At 37.7% G+C, this 20,328-nt stretch overlaps 1 protein-coding gene and 1 pseudogene across 1 annotated transcript; both read right to left on the bottom strand.

Moving 5' to 3' along the window:
- Positions 1 to 1,120: 1,120 nt before the first annotated feature.
- Positions 1,121 to 20,161, bottom strand: LOC132980026 (uncharacterized; annotated as a pseudogene).
- Positions 6,483 to 11,574, bottom strand: LOC132980021 (matrix metalloproteinase-20-like). The gene is made up of 10 exons (XM_061045882.1): positions 11,418 to 11,574; positions 10,728 to 10,972; positions 10,456 to 10,604; positions 10,158 to 10,283; positions 9,312 to 9,473; positions 9,079 to 9,190; positions 8,855 to 8,997; positions 8,492 to 8,648; positions 8,080 to 8,183; positions 6,483 to 7,808 (listed from the first exon to the last, which is right to left on the bottom strand). The coding sequence occupies exons 1-10, from the start codon at positions 11,532 to 11,534 to the stop codon at positions 7,708 to 7,710; spliced, it is 1,416 nt and encodes a 471-aa protein (XP_060901865.1). The 5' UTR covers positions 11,535 to 11,574; the 3' UTR covers positions 6,483 to 7,707.
- Positions 20,162 to 20,328: the final 167 nt, after the last annotated feature.

Here is a 20,328-nt window from a genome sequence, read left to right as displayed (position 1 = left end):
CCTATAACAGTGTTTCTCAAATGGGGGTACACGTACCCCTAGGGGAACGTGGGAGTACTGCAGGGGGTACGTGACAAATGTCATAAAAAAAAAAGTTGCATCACAGCAAACTAGTGGTGTACGGAATAACGATCTTAGATCGTGAAGGATTTAAACGTGTTAACAATCTGCCAAAACAGGGAGATCGTAGAACGGAGCTAATGTGTTCATTTTATCATGCTGCAGTTTATGCTCCTACACAGACACGTCTCCCCCTCCCCTTCTGCTCGGCAGCAGAGCGGGATGCATCGCCCGAAAACGAAACTTAAGAGTTAGACCGTAAAGAGAACTCCAACCCGACAGGATGCAATAAACAGTTATCTGAAGAGTTTGCAAAATTAAGGTTTGATCTTCGGGCAGCGATATAACGAACCCTTAACGAGCGGGATAGACATTAACAGTCTGCTGAGAGTCAGACAGAGCGGAGCTCACAGAGTCTGTGAGTTTATTAAAGCCATTTCAACAACAGTTGATTGAATTTGTCTTGTAATTTTAATATTTTTAACTGGCGGAAATTGGCTTCCATAGCCTGATTGGATTGAATATTAGATTTCACTATGCACTTTTAATCTAAGTTTATGGCACCATGGGAAAGCAGGGGCAGGGTTTACCATTAGTAAAGGAATCCAACCAACCAGGGCTCTCCAATTATTAAAGCCCCACAACGGCTATTTAGTTTTTAACCCTAAAATTGATGCTCCTAGTCTAACATATATAATTGTTTTCCAACAATGTGAAAAAAAACCTAAACTGTAGGCTATTTCATTAACTGTAGCCTACTTCCCCCCCACACACTATAGCCAATGGAGAATTCCTTCACAGCAATCGCTGGACCAAACTTGATGCCCTAATTAGCCCACTCAGACCGAGACAAGAGTTGTTCCATGTCAAATGCTGAAGCAGAGTTACCCTAGAGCAAATCTAACAGGGGGAATCAGATAAAAAGTCATTAACAAAACTCCTAGTGAAGTCAATTCAGAGCGGAGCGCAATGTGGGCGGAGTCAAACGTTTGACATAGGCTAATAGTAACTTCTTAAAAGAAATAGTAACTTCTTAAAAACCACAAGATAACTGTGAGAATTGTGTCCAAAATTAAGAAATACAATTTACTTTAATTCACATGAGTTTGTCATGTTAAATGCATTTATATATTGGATATATTTGTGTCGATGTGTTTCCAAATTCTCAGTAACAGTTGAGCCAGCCGTAGTTGAGCAGTACTCTCATCACTCTCTTTTGAGGCAGGTAGTACTCGCTCTGTCTGGCGCCATTAGAGAAATAAAGATATCCTGTAAGAGAGAAGATAAAGTTTATGTATTTATGCAACTGAACATGAGACAGGAGTGACCTTTTTGACCACTTGAAAGTAGCCTTAAATAAACTAACAACAGTCACTAAGTTCTTTTAGCAAATGTTTTACCAAACATTTGGCCTTCTGCACATTCAGCAGACATGGAGAAACCTAAGCTATAATCTGAATTTGTGTTTTTGTGAAAAAAAGCAGACTCTTCAGCTGCTAACTGCTTCACTTTTGTTCACAGCTTGTCACTAACTTTCAGTCACTGCTGTTTGGTGCTAAGCAAGCAAAGGCAACATATAATAACCTAGGAGTGGCACTGGACTTGTGTGAAATGGGTTATAAGGGCCAAGAGAAGAAAATATCTCACCATAATTCTCAAAGACTACGTCTACTTTGGAGCCTATGCCTGGGAAATCTGTTCTGATGTATCGTGGGTATCCAGGGTCCATTTGGTTTCGTCCCTCGTCGAAGCTGCAACAGAGAAATGGCACTGTCAGCAATGCTATCTATCCAAATAAATAGGCCTACTATAGTCCTCCTTTATACAATTAATATTCAAGCAAAGACCAACATGCACATGGTATGCTAACAATCAAACAAACACTAGGTCATTGCCATCACTCACCTCCAATATTGGCTATTCACAAATATTAGTGTTTTTCTAGTAGTTGACTCATAAACTGCTGCGTCCACCTTATTGACCCAAGATGGGAGCCCAAGGTTGGTAAGAGGTTTTGGATAGCCTGATATGATTGTCTTTGCATAAGCTCTTATGCCCCAGTATTGACGACCTTCAGAGAAAGAATCAGAGGTTATTATATCATGAATCAATTTTCTTTAGAGCATCAAAGTACTGACTGAATTGTTCAAAAGTAGAACATTAATCACATTAAAAATAAGCTCCAAAATGAATACTTCCATTTTTTAAATTTTAATTTATCGCATGCTATTTTGTCCCTTTAGGGGACTATGAAAATTACCTTCAAAAAGATACACCACATCCTTGTAAGAGACTTCATATGCAGCATCAACGGAGTGGATTCTTGACCATTTTGTGTTCACTTTGGTTAAACGGATACCCTGGAAGCTTGAACTTTTTCTCCAGTAGTATCTGGTATGTGTTACAAGAAGAAATTTTAAAAAGATGTATGTCAACTTTCCTTACCTAAACACAGAACAGCACATATTCAAAGGGTACCCATTTTTGAAGAAGAACAGGTCTCCCCTGATGGAGGTAGCAGCATCAAACACCAGGCTGCGGCTGCACTGCTCACTTCCGGGGTTGGGTAGAGGGTCGGGGTTTGGATCCTCAGTGGGTTCCTCTGGCTCTGGTTCAGGCTCTGGGCGAGGACGTGGTTTAGGTTTAGGTGATGTTGTGGGCGCTGGTGTTCGGCTGCCTGGGAGATGGATTTGAAAAGTCTCAGAAGTTACTTAAATATAGCTGTAGGACAGTCTGTCATCTCTTAACCATAAGGTAGGGGGTTTGATCCCCACCCGCTGCAGCCACTTGGGCAAGACATCTCAATTAGCTCCTGTTGCTTTGTCAGCCGTGTGATTGTGAATGCATGTTAATACTGATGTACATTTTAAGTAGCAGCCTCTGTACTAGTAGTCAGAAGACCTGAGAAGCGCTATACAGGCTGAAAGTCCAATTCATTTACCAAATTTGGCCTTCTGTCATCAAAAACAAACATCAATCTACAAATATATATTATTTTAAATGCATCTTAAGCTCATGGAAATGGTCTTGTTTCAATTCAATCCAATACTAAATATATATCATTATGTGGAAGGCTTACCATAGAGGGCCTGAACCCCACGCCTGTCATCATCTGGCAGCCTGTATCCATTTGTGTTGACGTATTGATAAGTGGGGAACATAAGTGCACGCTTGTCCCTGGAGTGATCCAGACCCAGAGCATGGCCAAATTCATGAGCTGCCACCAGCAGCAGATTCACTCCTTAACACCGCAATTAAAAAGAAGAGTCAGACATATGTCGTATGTCCTCAGCAAGGAAATAGCCATCTTTTTTTTTTATCGCACTAAATATATCTGCATAAATCAGTTAATAGACAGAGCCTACAGAAGTGGCTCGAAGGATTATTACACAGTCTTGCCTTAGAAAAACTTACTGTGGTAATTAAGGGGAAACATTCTTATTTTAAGTAAATATGGGGTTCTGTTATGGAATTTATAAAAGGGGAAAAGTATGTAGATGCCTGTTTGCCTTGATTATTATCATTTATGTTTTTCTTGCTTTCCTAATTATATTGTTGTCCTTGAGAAATCTAACTTGTATAAAATAGTTTGCTGTATTGCCCTGTCGAAGCCTGGTATTGGACCTTGTCGTGAATGTTCTTGAGTGCATCTTAAATGTTGGTTTTGTCTGTATATCTGTGTAGCTTTTGTTATATTGAAAGTGTAAAATTGAAAATCTCAATAAAAAAATATGTTCCAAAAATATTTTATATATCAGCATTCTTTCCTCACAAACCAAAAAGTTTGCTTCTCTAATTTAGAACCAAAATGCTTTTGGAAATACACTGTTTTCATTTCATATCATTCTTGCCAGATGATGTTTTTACATTGTGTTTTTTACGCTTGTACAGCACTTTGGTCAATCAAGATTGTTTTAAATGTGCTAGAGAAATAAAGATTGATTGATTGACAGGGCCAGATTCTGCTAAAATGAACAGCTAATGGTATTCACCTCTTTGGGTAAGAGTCCAGGCTTCATCATCATCAAAGTGCGTGTCCCCTCCCTGACCCCTGCCTGGAGAGTTAGCATGAGCCAAGACTCCACCTCTGCCATCAAAGGGGTAAAAGTCCCCGTGATCTGCAGTGCAACACATTTTCACAAAGAGGGAAAAAAAATCAATTGCATCCAAACAAAGCAACAAGAATAGACTGACGACACATTTAATCTTATTTATTTTGTAGTAGAAGTTAAGGGTGTATCTTGTTAAAACCAGACTTACATCCACCCCTGAAGAGAATCATGATGTCTGCAGTACCGGAGCTGATTTGTTTAAAGTCCAGAGGGATGACATCACTGTAGATCTGGAAGGCTTGCGCAATGGTTGCATCCACTTGTCTCTGGGTCAGATCTGGAGTGTACTGAGTGATCCTATATCACATAATGTGTTGTCACAACAGGATTACCACCATTGTCCATCTGTGATGTATTCAACCAACAACAATGAAGCGATGGCTGTAAAGTATTGAGAATATGAATATGCTTCTATAGTTACCTGTATGTAATCAGCCTTTTCTCCCATTTGGGTTTCCCGTCGAAGTGTCCATATCGGCTGATGTCTGACACACCACACCTGGGTGCCTTCATCATCTCAATGGTTTCATTGTTCAAGACACCAGTCACCTGATGGTCAGATCATTTCAAAATCAGATTTAAAAAATGTTGTAGGTTTTGAGATAAGATTTCTATTAATCTTGTCAGTGTTGGAAGTTATTATTCACTGTGATACCTCAAGGCCAAAGAAAGACTGCATGGACTGTAGATCCTCAGTGAAGTTTCTCAGTACGATCTTTCTGGTTGAGGAGTTTGTCATCCCAACATCATCGTAGAACTGAGAGAGGTATCCCTGTACGAGGAGAGACATCATGATCGTATTAAAAGTGATTCATATTCTTGTATCCCTTTATTTACCTGGTTAGTCCAGACAGTCCCAACACACTCAAATGTATGATCTGGTGTTCTCCCTCTGGCCATTGAAGGTGGTCGATTCAAAAATATATTCCAGAAGAAAAAAGACTTTGTGAGATGGGTGTGTTGGACGAAGTGGAAACACTCATTTTCTATGGCATTTTACAAAATATGACAATTTAAGAGAATTTTTGTTTCATGAAATAGCTCGTCAAAAACCTGAAACATTGTGCAAAACTGGAAATGGCTATTAAAGTTCGATGTGTTTAAGCTTTCTAATTTTGTCTCAAAAGCTTGGAAAAGAAGGCAAGATATTTTGTTTAATTAGGGTTTGTTTTGCTTTTTGTTTTCTCTTTTTGTTTTGTGACAATTAATTGTCCTACTATGCACTCTGATCCTGGAACGTTTTAACAACGTGGGCTGGGCATATACATTTATGTATGACACAATAATAAAATAAAAACGTGAAACTGTATGCTGAGTAAGTGCTGCATTACCTCAGCCAGGTCTTCGTCCTCTGGTGCAACTGTTGGAGCAACTGTAGGTGCTGCAAGACACAGGGCTAAACAACACAACAGAGCTATCCAAAAGCCAGCAAGAGACAGGTTGTTAAAATGTCCATTTCTTTCCATCTCCTTAGATAAAGTCCTGGAAGCCTGAGATGTTGTATTGTTGTAATCAAAGCCTCATAGATGTGTGCAGTCTCCTTGTGGATCCCAGTAAATGTAAAAACAAGTCTCTGTGGAAGAGGGTAAAGGGGAGAGTAAACAGTGGCCCCTCTGATAACACAGTGGGAGGAGATGATATGATCAGTTTAAATGCTCTGATGAAACTGAAATTTGATTTTTTTGCTGTCTCATTTAATCGGATGCTTTGATAGCCTTTCAAACTAATTTCTTCCAAAGTGTATAAATAACCAAGTTTATATCAACATGTGCACAGTTAAGATAACTAAAATAATTGAGTGAAATCTATATGCTTTGGGTCTATGTAAGCCCAAATCCAATTCTGAGCTGCATTATTAAAGACAATCCTTCATAGATTAGTATGATTTGTCACCTGGTGTTGAAAAAAATACATTCTGTGACAGTTTAACAAACTTAAGAAACCTCTGTGGAATCAGAATCAGAATCAGATTTATTGTCCAGGTATGCTTACACACATAAGGAATTTAACTTTGGTGAACTGTGCTCTCTTATGTACAGGTATAACATTAAATATCAACAATAAACATAATAAGAAAAGACTAATATTTACATGACTAAATATGAAACAGTGCAGTGGTGAATAGTGCAAAAGATGCTGAAGTAACATAAGATTTGTCAACACTGGTTTGTTTTTAGTTCTTTCACAACTTCTTCTGTACTGTGGCCACAGTCCAGTTTCGGTGGGCAAACATGAGCATGATGTACTGCAGTAGACTTGTGTCACATGGGTTTATCTCTATAGACACTAGTCTATAACGTTTGGGCAGGGGTCCAATGTTGTAAGGGTTGCTTTGAAATGGAACAACAAAAGAGAGACTTTTAATTTCATGTGTCGACAAAAAACAGATTACCTACACCTACCTGCCTGCTTTTATATCATTTTTAAAAAAAAACGACTCTGGAGTGGTGGTGGAAAGTAGGTATGAATATAACAAAATATGTGATTTACTGTAATACCAATCAATACCTAATGTTATCTCAAAATACTTTACAAAATAGCAGGTAAAAGACCTTACTCTTTGTTTTATTATCTACAAAGACTCAACATGACTCCATCATGAACACAGAGGCAACATTTAGCAAAGTTAGAGTGGCAAGAAAAAACTCATGTTTAACAGCCATCTTCCAAAACTTCAATAGAGACTTACACATTATGTTGAGCATTATTTCCCCTCTAGGTTTTTATTATAGCTGAATGTATTTGTTAGTTTGAATTGAGATCTATCATGTGCATTCAAACAACAATCTATAGCTATAACGCAAATATATTTGTATCTAGCCTATATGTGAACTGTTTTTGTAAACGCTGCTGTACAGGATTGCTGCCAACAAAGTTTCATTGTGTTCTTTTATACAATGACAATAAAGAGGATATCTATCTGAAGCAGTAAAAGTCAGCTCCTCTACAACCTGGTACAACATTGAAATGCTAAAAAATAAAATATTTTAATGATTCTTTGAGTATTATCGCAAAATAATTCAGTACTGAGACCTGAGTCATTTCCCCTCAAATTTACCTAAGTTATGAGAGAAAAGAAGGAACACGTTTGTTGTCCAGAAACTTTTGAGAATTATGAAGGAAAAAAAAACACAATTTATTGAGTTTACAGGAAGAATATGATCAAACATTTTTAGATTTACAAAGATATAATAGAGTTAGGATAACACAAACATCCTCAAGCACATTCATATATTTTCAAGTAGTATTTAGTCAGCTTTTGAAAGTATCCCCTGAGTTACAGGTACACATTGTGTGAGATAAAACGCATACACATAAACACAAGTTATTTTTATCCCAGTCATGTACAGTGTCACTGAACCAGAGAGGGACGTAGAAAATGTCATTTAGAAAGAGGAATACACACAACATGAAGAATAGGTAACAGTTGTTTGGTGTCAGTTCATCAAAAATAACTTTATTAGGCTCAAGGCCTTTTTTCCCCGTTGTTGCTCAAAGATATGTGGTGTTCTCAGGAGCACACAGTACGACTGTTTCAGCATCCTAACCAGGAGTTTGCTGAAATTACATTCACCACTTGTTTTTTTCTGAAGTCATACTGGTAGGACTTTGTGCCACTTAAGATGAAGATGCTACCTGTTGAAAAAACAGCATAAAAACAGTGTATAAGTGTTTTTTAAGACAAATGAAATGTAATGTGAACAAAGACGAGAAAGGAAGATTTCTACTTTGTAACACATTGTTCTAAAACTGTTGAATTATATTTTCCTCATAGTGTGTCCAGTGCAGTAAACTCAGCCTGCTTAGCACCTTAATATGGCTCAAGACAAATGTTCAGATGTATTCCATTGCTGTCCCACATTATACAAAGTTTCAAGACCATAAACTGTTTTCCTGTATTTGTTACCCTGTAACTTGAAGGCAGCATCGACCCTTCTGGGGATTCCAGGCCAGTCAGTTTGGATGAGTCTGGGGAAGCCAGGGTCCATTATCCTCTTGCGCTCATCAAACCTGAAGTTAAGTCATTGATAATAGTAATCATTTCACTGCAGAAACCTCAGTGTGACATAGTATTTTTAAGTGCAGATGTATTTTTTAAACCTTCTTCTGGTCAAAGGTCACTTTTGGGTTTACTCAGAAACATTGGTTTGTTGATTTTGGAATGGTTGATATAGAAAAATGTCAAATAATGATTGATGATTATTGTGTAGGTTTAGCTGTTAGTGATGTTAATGTTCTTGTATATTACATGATCCAAACAAATAATAAAATGAAATCTAACTATGAAACAAGTGGTTTCACTATTAAAAGTAAGTTACCTGTAATAAACCTCTCCTATGAAGAAGACTGTTTTTCCATATTCAGTGATGTGTACTGCAGCGTCAACCTGCCGGACTCTGGACGAGAAACCGTATTCATAAATAGAGCCAGCTTGACTTTTCATCTTAAGCCGTTGAACCACCCAGTACTTATGACCTGGAAAAAAAACACACAGCCATGTCACTGCATTCTGGGACATACCACAAGCACGGTCTAACTCAGTAAGCCTCTTGCATGAACTACAACACTTAAGTTGCACAGGGCTGTAATTTGGGTGCAATGTTGTGTTCTCCGATTGGAAATCCAGCCCTGTCATGCTGACAAGGTCTAAGTGATGCTTTGCAGACTGCTCATTACTCTACCAGTGAATATGTACGCCACGCCTTTGGCAGGGAGGTCATAAGCAGCATCAACGCGAGAACTGATGCTGGGTAAATATGCACTGCTGGGGCTCTCTCTCAGGCGATTCCAATAAGTCGTCTTAGTGGTTCTCATCCACATGTACCTATAGGTTAAAGCAATGAGAAGACTCAGTAGCATCTCAACATATTTAGGCACTGTTGTAAGAATAATTCAAAACACAAACCTGTTTTTAAAAAATACAATCTCATCTGAAATCATAACTGCTGCATCGAAAGAAAAGTTTGGGTCACACTTTTGGGGGGCTGCTTGTGTTTCTTCACGTCTTGTGGGTTTTCCTGAGATACATGGAATGGGAAATGTAATCATGTAGATATGGCATGTACATTATGGTTCATTATCCAATGATCATCTTTTATTTATATTTTGAGCAGATAATTATTCCCCATAGTTCCTCACCATACAGTGCTTGGATCCCGAGCGCGTCGTCTTTTGACAGGGAGTACTGTGTGTTACTTTGATACCTGTAGTTGGGATACATGATGGCAGAACGGTCTTGAGAGTGAGTCAAACCCAGTGAGTGTCCGAGCTCATGAGCTGCAACAGCAAACAGGCTGTACCCTGAAATATAGCCACACACAAGACCTGTTAGTAAAACTGACTGTAGTAATTTGACTAATTTGACCACACTGAAATGTGTCTGTGGTTTGGACTATTCAAGAATGTTGCAGCGTACGAGTTGCGTCGATCAGGTGCAGTGTGAGGCATGACATGAAGTGTTAAACATTTTAGGTTTTAGAGCAGTGACAGATGTTTGCCTTCGTTTGTGACTTAGATAAAATAAGCATGCAGAAAGAAGTCCTGCAGTCGTAATATTATTACTTGAAAGTAAAATTATTGTTGGCAAAATATACTTTAAGTATCAAAAGTAAAAAACAAATTATGCAGAACAATCCTCCCATTTGAATGATGGAGAAATGCAATGCATATTTAGATATGACTTAATAATCATCAATACGGGGGCGCTGGTGGCGCAGTGGTGAGTGTATGTATGGAGGCTATGGTCCTCCAAGCGGGCGGCCCAGGTTCAAATCCCACCTGTGGCTCCTTTCCTGCATGTCATACCCTACTCTCTCTCTCCCTGATTTCCAACTCTATCCACTGTCCTATCTCTCCATTAAAAGCCCAAAAATATATATTTAAAAAAATAAATAATAATCAATACACATTGATACACCTCAATCAGAGGTACAAAGGACAAAGACAGTTCTGACTAGCTTGTTTTTCTGTTTCTTTCAGCCACACCTTGCTTCCCTGCTGTCCATGTTTCATCCTCATCAAAGTGCACGTCTCCTCCCATCCCCTCTCCTGGCTGAAAAGCATGAGCCAGCACACCACGGGGTCCATCAAAGGGAAAGAAATCTCCATGAGCTGCAACAGGAAAAAAAACACTTTTTCAGACAATGAATTAGAGAAGCTATAAACACTGTACATGCTGTGTTTGTGTTTGTCTTTTTTCCATAATGGACTCATTTTTTAGTATAGATATACATATGCAGTATATATCTCTACTATTCTTCAGAGGGGATATTTTCAGATTTACTTCCAACGGCGAAGGAGAAGACGATATCAGCTTTGCCATGGTTGACTTTGATCAACCTCAGGGGTGATTCATCGCTCCACATTTTGATGGCTGAACTGAAGGAATTTTCCACGTCCTCTCTCTTCATATCCGGAGTGTATTTTGCAATCCTGTATGCCAGTTCCACAGATTGAGACAAAATAAATAAATAAAAGTGCAATATAGATGCAATCCACACAAAATCATTATTGTAAATGTTAAGAGTTATCTGTGATATAAACAAACTGTCTCACATGTATGTGATGGTGTGGTTCTTCCATTTAGGCTTTCCAGGGTAAAAGCTAAAGTTTTCTATATCTGGAACGCCACACCTAGGTTCCCTCATCACGTCCAGGGTGTTACGGTCCAGACGGCCTGTCTCCTTAAGACCAAAGAAATGCTGCATCTCTCTGATCTTCTCCTCCATGGCTGATGTGGACCTGACCCGCCTTCTTACTCCACCACTGGGACTCAGGTTGTAAAACCTGCTGAGGTAGCTCTGTCGTGAAAATGTCTCAAAGTCTTTAAAATTCATCTGTAAATGCTTCATTGATATATCTAGCTAATATCAAGTTATATATGTTAAATGTGAAGTTCAATACGCTTTAAAGAAACATTTAATGACATTAGTTTTCCTGACGAGATGAATCCTGGTAAAAGTTAGGGTTAACCCTCACTGATAATATTCACATTGAATGCACAACATATCATCTATCAAATTTGAATTAAAAACAGACACATTCCTTAAAGGATTGTTAGAAAATGAGTTACAAAAATCATTGCAATCCAAATACCTAGAGATAAGTTTGATCATCTTTAGTCTTATATAAATATAAATATGTTTTTTTTTTTTTCATATTAATATTTATGCACAAAAAAGTCCATCTCACAACTTGCTGATTCCATGTTCTGTCTGTGTCTATTATAAACTCTCAGCCACAAACCTCAGCCAGCTCCACATCCTCGGGCCTCAGCCACTGATCCTGATCGATGGGGAGAGTCCAGATTCCTGCTAGCATCAGAGACCACAAACCAGGGGTCCACATCCAGAACAACTCCATGTTTTAAATGCACATTTCCACCAGACTTCACATACTTTATATGGGAGTATTCTTGTGGTTGTTGAGCAGTCACATGGCCCAAAAGCATACAATCCTGCATGTAGTCATATAGCCGGGTCTATACCTGCCCCAATTTTCTGCAGGGTTTGTGGTTACAAACCTCCCAAGGAAACATCTACATACTTTGTCTAGGCTTTCTGTCTATAATGTTTAAATATATATGTGTACAGTGTGTTTTATGTACAATAAAAGAACGCAGGAGCCAAAAGGGTTGTTTGTTCATTCTTTAGATTCTACTTACAAGTCGAAACCTGAGACGACAGTGTGGAGAACCCTGTTTGCTCTCATCTGCAATCATATCCATATATCATTCCACAACACGGGGGAATGTACATCTGAGGAAGAGCTTCATGTTTCTTCAGAAAATGCTTGGAGCTTTTTAATGTTTTTGGTTTAGTTTAATTTAGTTTATTTGCACATTTTTTGAAAGAAGTGTCAAACAGAAAATCAAAACAAAGAAAAAATAAAACACATGTGCAGGTGAGGTAGAAACCCATGAGGGCTTATCTCAAAACCTCACCTTAAGAGATTAAACAAAGTTCAAATAAAATACAGTAAAAATAACAATCACAAATAAAATGTACCCAATTGAAAATTACATACAACATTGAAAACATAAAAATAGAGCAAAACAGGACATACAGTATGTAGACAATATAACAAAATCAGGACAATTCACTATTCACTACAAATCTTTCTGACATCAATGCATTTCTGAGTCTTAATTTGTATCTAGAAAAAGACAAAAATCATTAAGTAAATAAATATGCGTGTTCCATAATTTGACTCCATGGTATCTTATTGAGTACTGTCCTCGAGATGTACGACACATTGGTAGGTATAGGTTATTGATTTGTCTTGTTGAGTAATAGTTCACTTGAGAATTAAAAATACTTTAAAGCTTTCTGGCAAGTTTGCACTCGTGTATTTAACTTTAGAAATAAAGCTTCTTATTTGAAGAATTGTCAATATGTTACACTTCAGAAAAAGAGGGGAGGTTGCATCACAGGACTTGGAGAAAGTTGCCATTCTGACAAAACATTTCTGGAGTAATAGAATTTTATGAAGATATGTTTGGAAAGTGCTGGCCCATACAATATTACAATAAGTAAGATACGGATATATTAGGCTGTAATATAATGTTGAGATACAAGAAGAATGTAAAAAAACACAAATTTTTCTAATAATCCCCAGATATTTTGTAACCTTACTACAGACAAAGCTGATGTGATCTTTCCATGTAAGTTTCTTATCAATTAAGATCCCTAAGAATCTTGTTGATGTTACTTTAGTCATTTCTTTATCATTTATATACAATTTCACCATTTCAGAGTTATATTTCATTTTTCCAGCAAATATCATGAAGTTAGATTTTTTCACATTTAATGCCAATTTATTTGTTTTATTGGAGACAAGTAAATTAGGGTTATCATCTGCAAATAATAATGGGCATATTGTGTTTGATACTGTTGCAAGATCGTTAATGTATATGAGAAACAGTAACAGTCCTAAAATGGACCCTTGTGGGACCCCACACTGCATCATAGTTCTCTCAGACTCTACACCATTTATGTTGACATACTGCTGTCTGTTATATACATAATTACTGAGCCACTTCATTTCCATTAAATCCATATCTATATAGTTTAGCTAGTAAAATTTCATGTTTTACAGCATCGAATGCTTTAGAGAGATCCAGAAAAATACCACAGGAAAACTCTTTCTTTTCTAATGCAGAATGAATCTTGTCCACTAGTTGTAAGAGGGCCGTATAGGCAGAGTGATTTTTTCGGAGTCCATACTGGTGTTCGTACAGTAATGCATGTTCAAATGTTTGAGGATGCGTTTATATACTAGTTTTTCTAAGATTTTGGAAAAGCATGGAAGAACTGAGATGGGACGATAGTTTGTAAAATGTCCTGGATCACCCGATTTAAAAAGTGGAATAACCTTTGCCAGTTTAAGATCAGAAGGAACAGTACCAGTTTCCATGGACATCGTAAAAACATGCAAGAGTGGTTTCAATATTGATCTTTTTACCTCTTTAACAAGAGTTGCACTAATGCCGTCATGACCCATGGCAGATTGTTTTAGCTCTATAATAATGTTATTTATCTCATTACAGTTAAGAGGTTCAAACGAGCAAAATGATGGAAAGCTACCTCTGATATAATCGGTTGGACTTTCATTTGTGTTTCCAAACTGCTTAGAGATTAGAGTTCCAACATTCACAAAAAATGTTCCATGTAGCTTTGATGTTCCTTGCAGAATTCTTGAACAGCTGACTGAAAAAGCGTTTCTTGGCTACTCTAAGAAGAAGATTATATTTATTCTTGTACAATTTAGAATTTGCTTGATTTAGGGGTATAGGACATAAAATATATCTTTTATAGAGTTTTGGTTTTTCTTGATGATTTTTTCAAGCCAGCAGTAAACCAAGCATTATAATTATTATCTTTATCCAACCTTTTTGAGCAAGTTACTAGAGGAAAACTTTTGTAGAATACTGTAAGCCAAATTAGCATCACTCTCCTTAAAAACGTTTTTCAAAAGATACCTTTTCCAACATAGCTTGAAATTTGCGTATGTTACTTGCATTGAATTTCCTATAAGTTCCTGTGACAACTTCATTTTTGGTCTTAACTCCATCCATCATTGTAAGTTGGAAGACTGGAAAATGATCTGAAATATCTGAATATAATATTCCTGGAACTGACAAATTCTATGCAGAATATGTATATTGTATATTATCAATCAAAGTTGCCGTTTTATTTGTTACCCTGGTTGGTTTACTAATGGTTGGATAAAAATAATTTGCATATAAATTATTCAGGAAATCTTCAGTCGGACAGTGAATTTCCCCCTTAAAAAGGTTGATATTAAAGTCCCCAAGGATGTAGCAGGTTTCCCCCTCCTTATGTATTAGTTCCAGTGTAGTGTTCAAGCTATTATTAAAACTATTTATGTCTGTGTCTGGTGGTCTGTAAATACAGCCTACAATCACATTTTTCCCAGAATCGTAACAAGAACTTTAAATAAACACTGATTCTGTATCAATTTGATCAAATTTGAGGGAAAGATCTGATCTATTCTTAAAACTGTGTTTTTATGGACATAAACTGAAACACCACCTCCGATTTTATGTTCCCTAACAAAATGAATAGAGTTATACATAGACAGTTCATATAAATCCTTAGTTTCTTCAGTAAGCCACGTTTCTGTTAAAGCAACTACTGAGAAGTCATGTTCTAAGAGTGATAGATAATGCAAAAGCTGGTCATAGTCTTTTGGAAGGCTGTGGGTATTGAAATGCAATAGTGAAAAACTATTTGATTTTGTTGAAAGTGATTTGATATAGGCATTAAACTGGCTTTCTCTATAGTAGTGACAAGGGCCTAGATTAGAGTTTGTTGAGATGAAATTAATATCAGGATCAAAATTTGAATCATGAAAATTTTCTTTTTCATGATTTAATTCAAATGGGTTAAACAGCATATTGTCAATGTCTATGTGTTTTGAGTCATGGCTGTCCATCAGGTAGGAGGCAAATTCATCATCATCAAGTATAGAGAAAGGAAATAGACTTACACATTCTTTACAAATCCAAGATGCCCATATGCCAGATGACTTTTTAGATACCGGTGTACATCTAATATGAGACCCATTTTTACATTGTGCGCAGAAGATGCACTGATCTTGTTTAGTCATATTATGAAAGGAGTAAACCTAGTACAGCAACATCTGTATGTGGACAGCATATAACAAAACAAACACATATCACGGTTGAATTTGAACCTTTTATTTCAAAAAACAGTAACAAGTGATAAATAAAACTCAAAACTGAAGGAGCACAGTGTTTTTTTTTTGTGTCAGATATTTTATAAATGAAGGTAAACCCATGTTGCACCTTCAGGGATTTACAGTATTTAAGCATCCAAGCCAGGAATTTGCTTTCTCAACTCCGACAACATGCCTCTGGGTGTAATCGTATTTGTAGACTTCTGGACCGACAAAAAAGAAGAGGAAACCTAAGACAGGAAAGAAAAATTGGAAACTGGAATGATTTTGATTTTGTGTGTGGTTGTTGATGACGATGATTATGATGATGATGATGATTACGATGGTGATGATGATGAGCATCTTTCTGAACTTAGATTACCACTTTCACTCACAGTGAAAATGACATGTTATCACATGAAGGGCTTCATGTGGTAAAGTGGAAAAATTAGAGCATTTTAATCATAGAGGGGAACCACATGCTCTGTGAAATCGTCCCTACACTAAGCTCATGTAAATTAGCATTTTCTGAGCTATAACAATACAAGTAACAATCACGAACCTTTGTCTACACACAGAAGTAAACTACCTGCTAACTAGACTCTGCAGATCAGTTCAATTTGATCCAAATATTGCCCTGTTTAGATGTATGTCATGTTTCATAAGTAGATCTGAATAATGAGGTTAACATGCAGTACAGTGGGTGATAATCATTTCTCACCATCTTTATGAACAGCTGCGTTTATTGTTGTGTTGACTCCAGGAAAATCCTCACTGATGTACTTTGGGTAACCAAAGTCCATGACCCTTCGGTTTTCATTGTAGCTGAAAAATGCACGATGCAAACATTTGTCAGAAGTCATAATCATGTTCCTCTATCAAAGTAAAGACAACCCTTTTTGCTCTCTGTGAGGTCCAAATGACACGAAATCTCTCTGTAAGATCTTACACAACTTTTTTATAGTGCAATTAACCTTTATTCAAGTCAAGCTGTAGTGCACACACGCATGAAGGTGTATCTACTTTTGCTCATGAATTATACAACTCACTGGAAAAAGTCTCTTAGGATGCAAAACATGAGCATTTATATTCTGTCAGTGCATCAACTTAACAGTTTTTATTATAAATGAACAACTAAAGTTAGATAAGTAGAATACTCTGTGGTTAAGTGCATAAAAATAAGTAACACTGGTCTAATATGGTTAATATTAACCTGCAAGATTGAAAGATTGCCATGACTTGTGTGACTATAAGTAACTGGATTATGTGGCTCTGTTGTTGCCTTACCTCCAGTAAATATCATGCATGAAGAAGAGTGTGCGTCCTGTTTTCACTATGTGGACCGCTGCATCAACATCCTGGACCCAGGCTGGAAATCCAAAGTGGCTGAGAGCTCGAGGCTTTCCCTTCACAAGAGAGCCTTTCACCGTCCAGAACATGGATTCTGTCGACAACAATCAAAACCAAACAGCAGATATCTTTTGTTGAAATTGTTCAGTTAATAACTTAGTTAGTTTGATTCTGTGTAGAAATGGGATTAGAGTCACTTTTAGAGGATGTTTGCTTCTACATTGAATTATTAAAACACTGTTACCATGAATGAGGTAAGCTGTGGATCTGCGAGGCACCCAGAAGGCAGCATCGATGTTGGTTTCAATCTTGGGCATGAAGTTGGTTATGGGTCCTTCTTTGATGTCGTATTGCTCATTATGTTTAATCCAGAGATATCTTGTGGAGAAACATTGTACATTAACTTGAAGGTTTAGTAATCAATTATTGTGGGATGCAACAGGGGTCATTATCAAGATATCTTAAGATCTGATCAGATATGCTAAAATACACAAAATCCTGGAAAATGAATTAACACTACACCCAAAAGGAAAGGTATATAATGTATGTGAACCATTACACGTTTCAGAGATGAAAATCATTACATTTGTCTTTTTTTCTCTTCCTAAGAGAAGATGTATTTTTTATAAATAAAAGTTCCAGATTAAAGATAGAAAAATATGTACAGCATACCTTCCTTTGAAAAAGAAGGTGGCATCCCTGAGAGTGGAGACAGCGTCAAACGTCAGGTCTGGGTCACATTTATTCTGCATGAGTTGGGGGAACAGCGATCCTGACTGCCAGGGGCTTTGCTGCTGAGGGCTCCAGCCGTATCTCAACAAGTAATTTGCACGACCTCTGACTGGACCTGACACATCGGAACAAACTTAGGAATCAAGTTTCTCTTTAATAAAAACAAAAATTGTGTTTATTCTCCATTAATAGTTCAATAAATATCAAATAGGCAAAGTTGTTTACCATAAAGTGCGTTGATATTTGCTACATCTTCACTTGATAGTACGCTGGCTGGACGAGAGGATTTGTAGGTTGGATACATCAGTGACTCTGGATTACTGGAGTGCTTTAGGCCCAGAGCATGGCCAAATTCATGTGCAGCCACAACAAACAGATTAAAACCTGCATGGAAGATGCATTCAAATCGATGAGTTCCTCTCTTATCTGTTAATATCCTGCAGTGTCATCATGTAGTGCCAGTGTAATTCAGTTCTGCACCTGTTTCTCCAGCTGTCCAGTGCTCAGCATCATCAAAGTGAGTGTCTCCTCCAACTCCCAACCCTGGACCGAAAGCATGAGCCAGTGTGCCTCCGGGTCCGTCGAATGGATACAAGTCGCCATGTTCTTCATAATGCAGGGATGTCATGAGAACCACAGAGTAAACCATCCTCTTTTCATGTCAAAATAAATCTCAGGGCCCTTGAGCCAGTACGTGATGACTGCGCTTTGGTTAGAAGTTAAATTACTACTGTAGCTCCCTATGTGTTTACCAGTGGTGTTTTTATATAATACATCATTCATCACTTAACTAAAATGTCCTGCATTGTATTTCATCACTAAGCAATGTAATATGGACATATGTCACTTCCAAAGAGCGTCTGTCCCTGAACTGTGTGTTAAGAAAGTGAAAACCCACCATAGGTCACAAACTCCACCATGATGTCAGCGTTGCCGGTGTGCGACCTGACAAAAGTCAGACTGCTGGCTCTGGCCCAGACGCTGAACGCTGAGTCAATCAAGGAGTCCACAGCGCTGCGAGGCATATCTCTGGTGTATGTGCCAATGCTGCAGCAGCAATGAGTAAATGTCAAGTTGTTGTTCAACAATACAGACAGACAAATCTGATTTTATTGACAGCTGCTGCTTTAACATTATCCACCTAAAGCCCAATGTACCCAAAGTTGACAAAACATGTACTCTGTATATGTTCAAACATTTAAAAAAAACACATTTAGAAATGTCATATTTTATTCCCCCTTAATTATACATTTAGTCTTCAACTTATCCTGCAGGCAGAACTCAGAGAGAAGCAGAACAACGTTTCAGACAGTGTTACATAAGTTCAAGCATGTATGGTGAACTTGGCACTTTAACAAGCCCATAATAACCCTGGCAGGAGTCCCAAACCCAAAAATCTATTGCAATGATCCTGTCTGACAGCTGCTATTCCCTATTCCTGCCAAAGGTTTTATTGCCTGCTGGTTTACATTTTAAGGGCAATGAATGTTCTATTTTTTTTAGCTGGTTCAGTCTGGGTCAGGCAGGATACATGTTTCATATACAGATTTTAATTCCACTAATACACAAACATAAAAAAGAGTGATTGATTATGAAGAGTAAATAAAAGTCACATAAATACCTGTAGGTGATTACATTTTTGTTCCATCGCGTCCCCTGGATGTGGCTGTACTCTTCCACATCTGGAACTCCACATCGAGGGCTCCTCATCAGCTCCAAGGTGTCAAAGTCCAGAGCACCCGATGTATTGAGGCCAAAGAATACCTGCATTTCTTTCACCTTAGATGCAAAAGAGGCCCCACTTCTTTTCATGCGCCCCAGAGGATCTTTTAGCAAGTTGTAGTACTGCTGAAGGTATTCCTAAGAGAATATTCCAGATCCACATGAAAAACTGTTTTGTGGTGAAAAAAACAGGTAAATGAACTAATCTAGCACAGCTACATAATGCCAAGGTAGAAAGCTGTATTCCCATCATGGATGGCCTGCTTTTGTGCAGCATACATTACAGTACATTACTTATTTTTTATCTTATTCTGCAGCATTCGTCAAATAGCTAACTTTATTTATTCATACATTTTACATGAACATTTTTTTCTTCACCCTTGGGTGATCAGATTGACAGCATCAACTGCAGTCTATCAGACAGTGTAATTATAAAACTTTAACCCTCATAACAAAAAAACTGGATGAAGATCTTTATAATCAATTTCCATGCAGACTGCCTTCCCAAAAGAGTTCTTCTTAAGAAAAGAAAATTAGAAAATTAGAAAACAAGGGGGGAGGGGGATTGAGATGCTGAAAATATTCCAAAAGTATGCACAAATACTTCCATAGAGACTTACAGGATGATACAGTTATTTATCTCTGCTCCCCACCCACACAAACACGAAGGAAATAAAAAAAAATAGCATTATAGCCAAATCCCACACAGGTGAGAACAGATCCATGCAATTTTGTTATCCCTCAACAAAAGCACGTTTAAAATGTGCTTTTCAACAAAAGAGCAAGTCACATACATTCCTTTCTAATAAACATTTGTAAAGCAGCTCATGCAATCATGCACTTACAGTGGCCAGCTTCAAGTCAACCTGTGGTTCTGTTGAAGGAGAGCTTGTTACCTCCGGTGTAAATGTGGGCGCTGATAAAGTCAGACTGGCCATAAGCAAGACCAGGACACAGCAGGAGAGGACCATGACATGCATTTCACAGACTTAACACTACGTGAACTGCAGTGACCTAGTTCAAACACATGGAGATGGAAGTTCTGTTTAATGAGATAGCCTTTTAAATGGTTATTATGACTCATAGTGCTTACAAATCCAAGGGAAGCCTCAGACAGTAGTATGGAATTAGGGAGGGGTTTTACAGACAGCCA

This window comes from Labrus mixtus, chromosome 9 (assembly GCF_963584025.1).
Source record: "Labrus mixtus chromosome 9, fLabMix1.1, whole genome shotgun sequence".
Taxonomy (NCBI): Eukaryota; Metazoa; Chordata; class Actinopteri; order Labriformes; family Labridae; genus Labrus; species Labrus mixtus.
Note: the sequence above shows the minus strand (reverse complement) of the source record. Positions and strands in the feature narration are given on the sequence as shown.

Bases quoted from the DNA above. Each gene is read 5' to 3' on its own strand.
- LOC132980021 (XM_061045882.1), bottom strand. From the start codon at position 11,534: ATGGAGTTGTTCTGGATGTGGACCCCTGGTTTGTGGTCTCTGATGCTA. The intron at 10,973-11,417 runs GTTTGTGGCTGA...TTTTCACGACAG, and splicing joins AGGATGTGGAGCTGGCTGAG to AGCTACCTCAGCAGGTTTTA. The intron at 8,649-8,854 runs GTAGAGTAATGA...TTTTTTTTCCAG, and splicing joins CGTGGCGTACATATTCACTG to GTCATAAGTACTGGGTGGTT.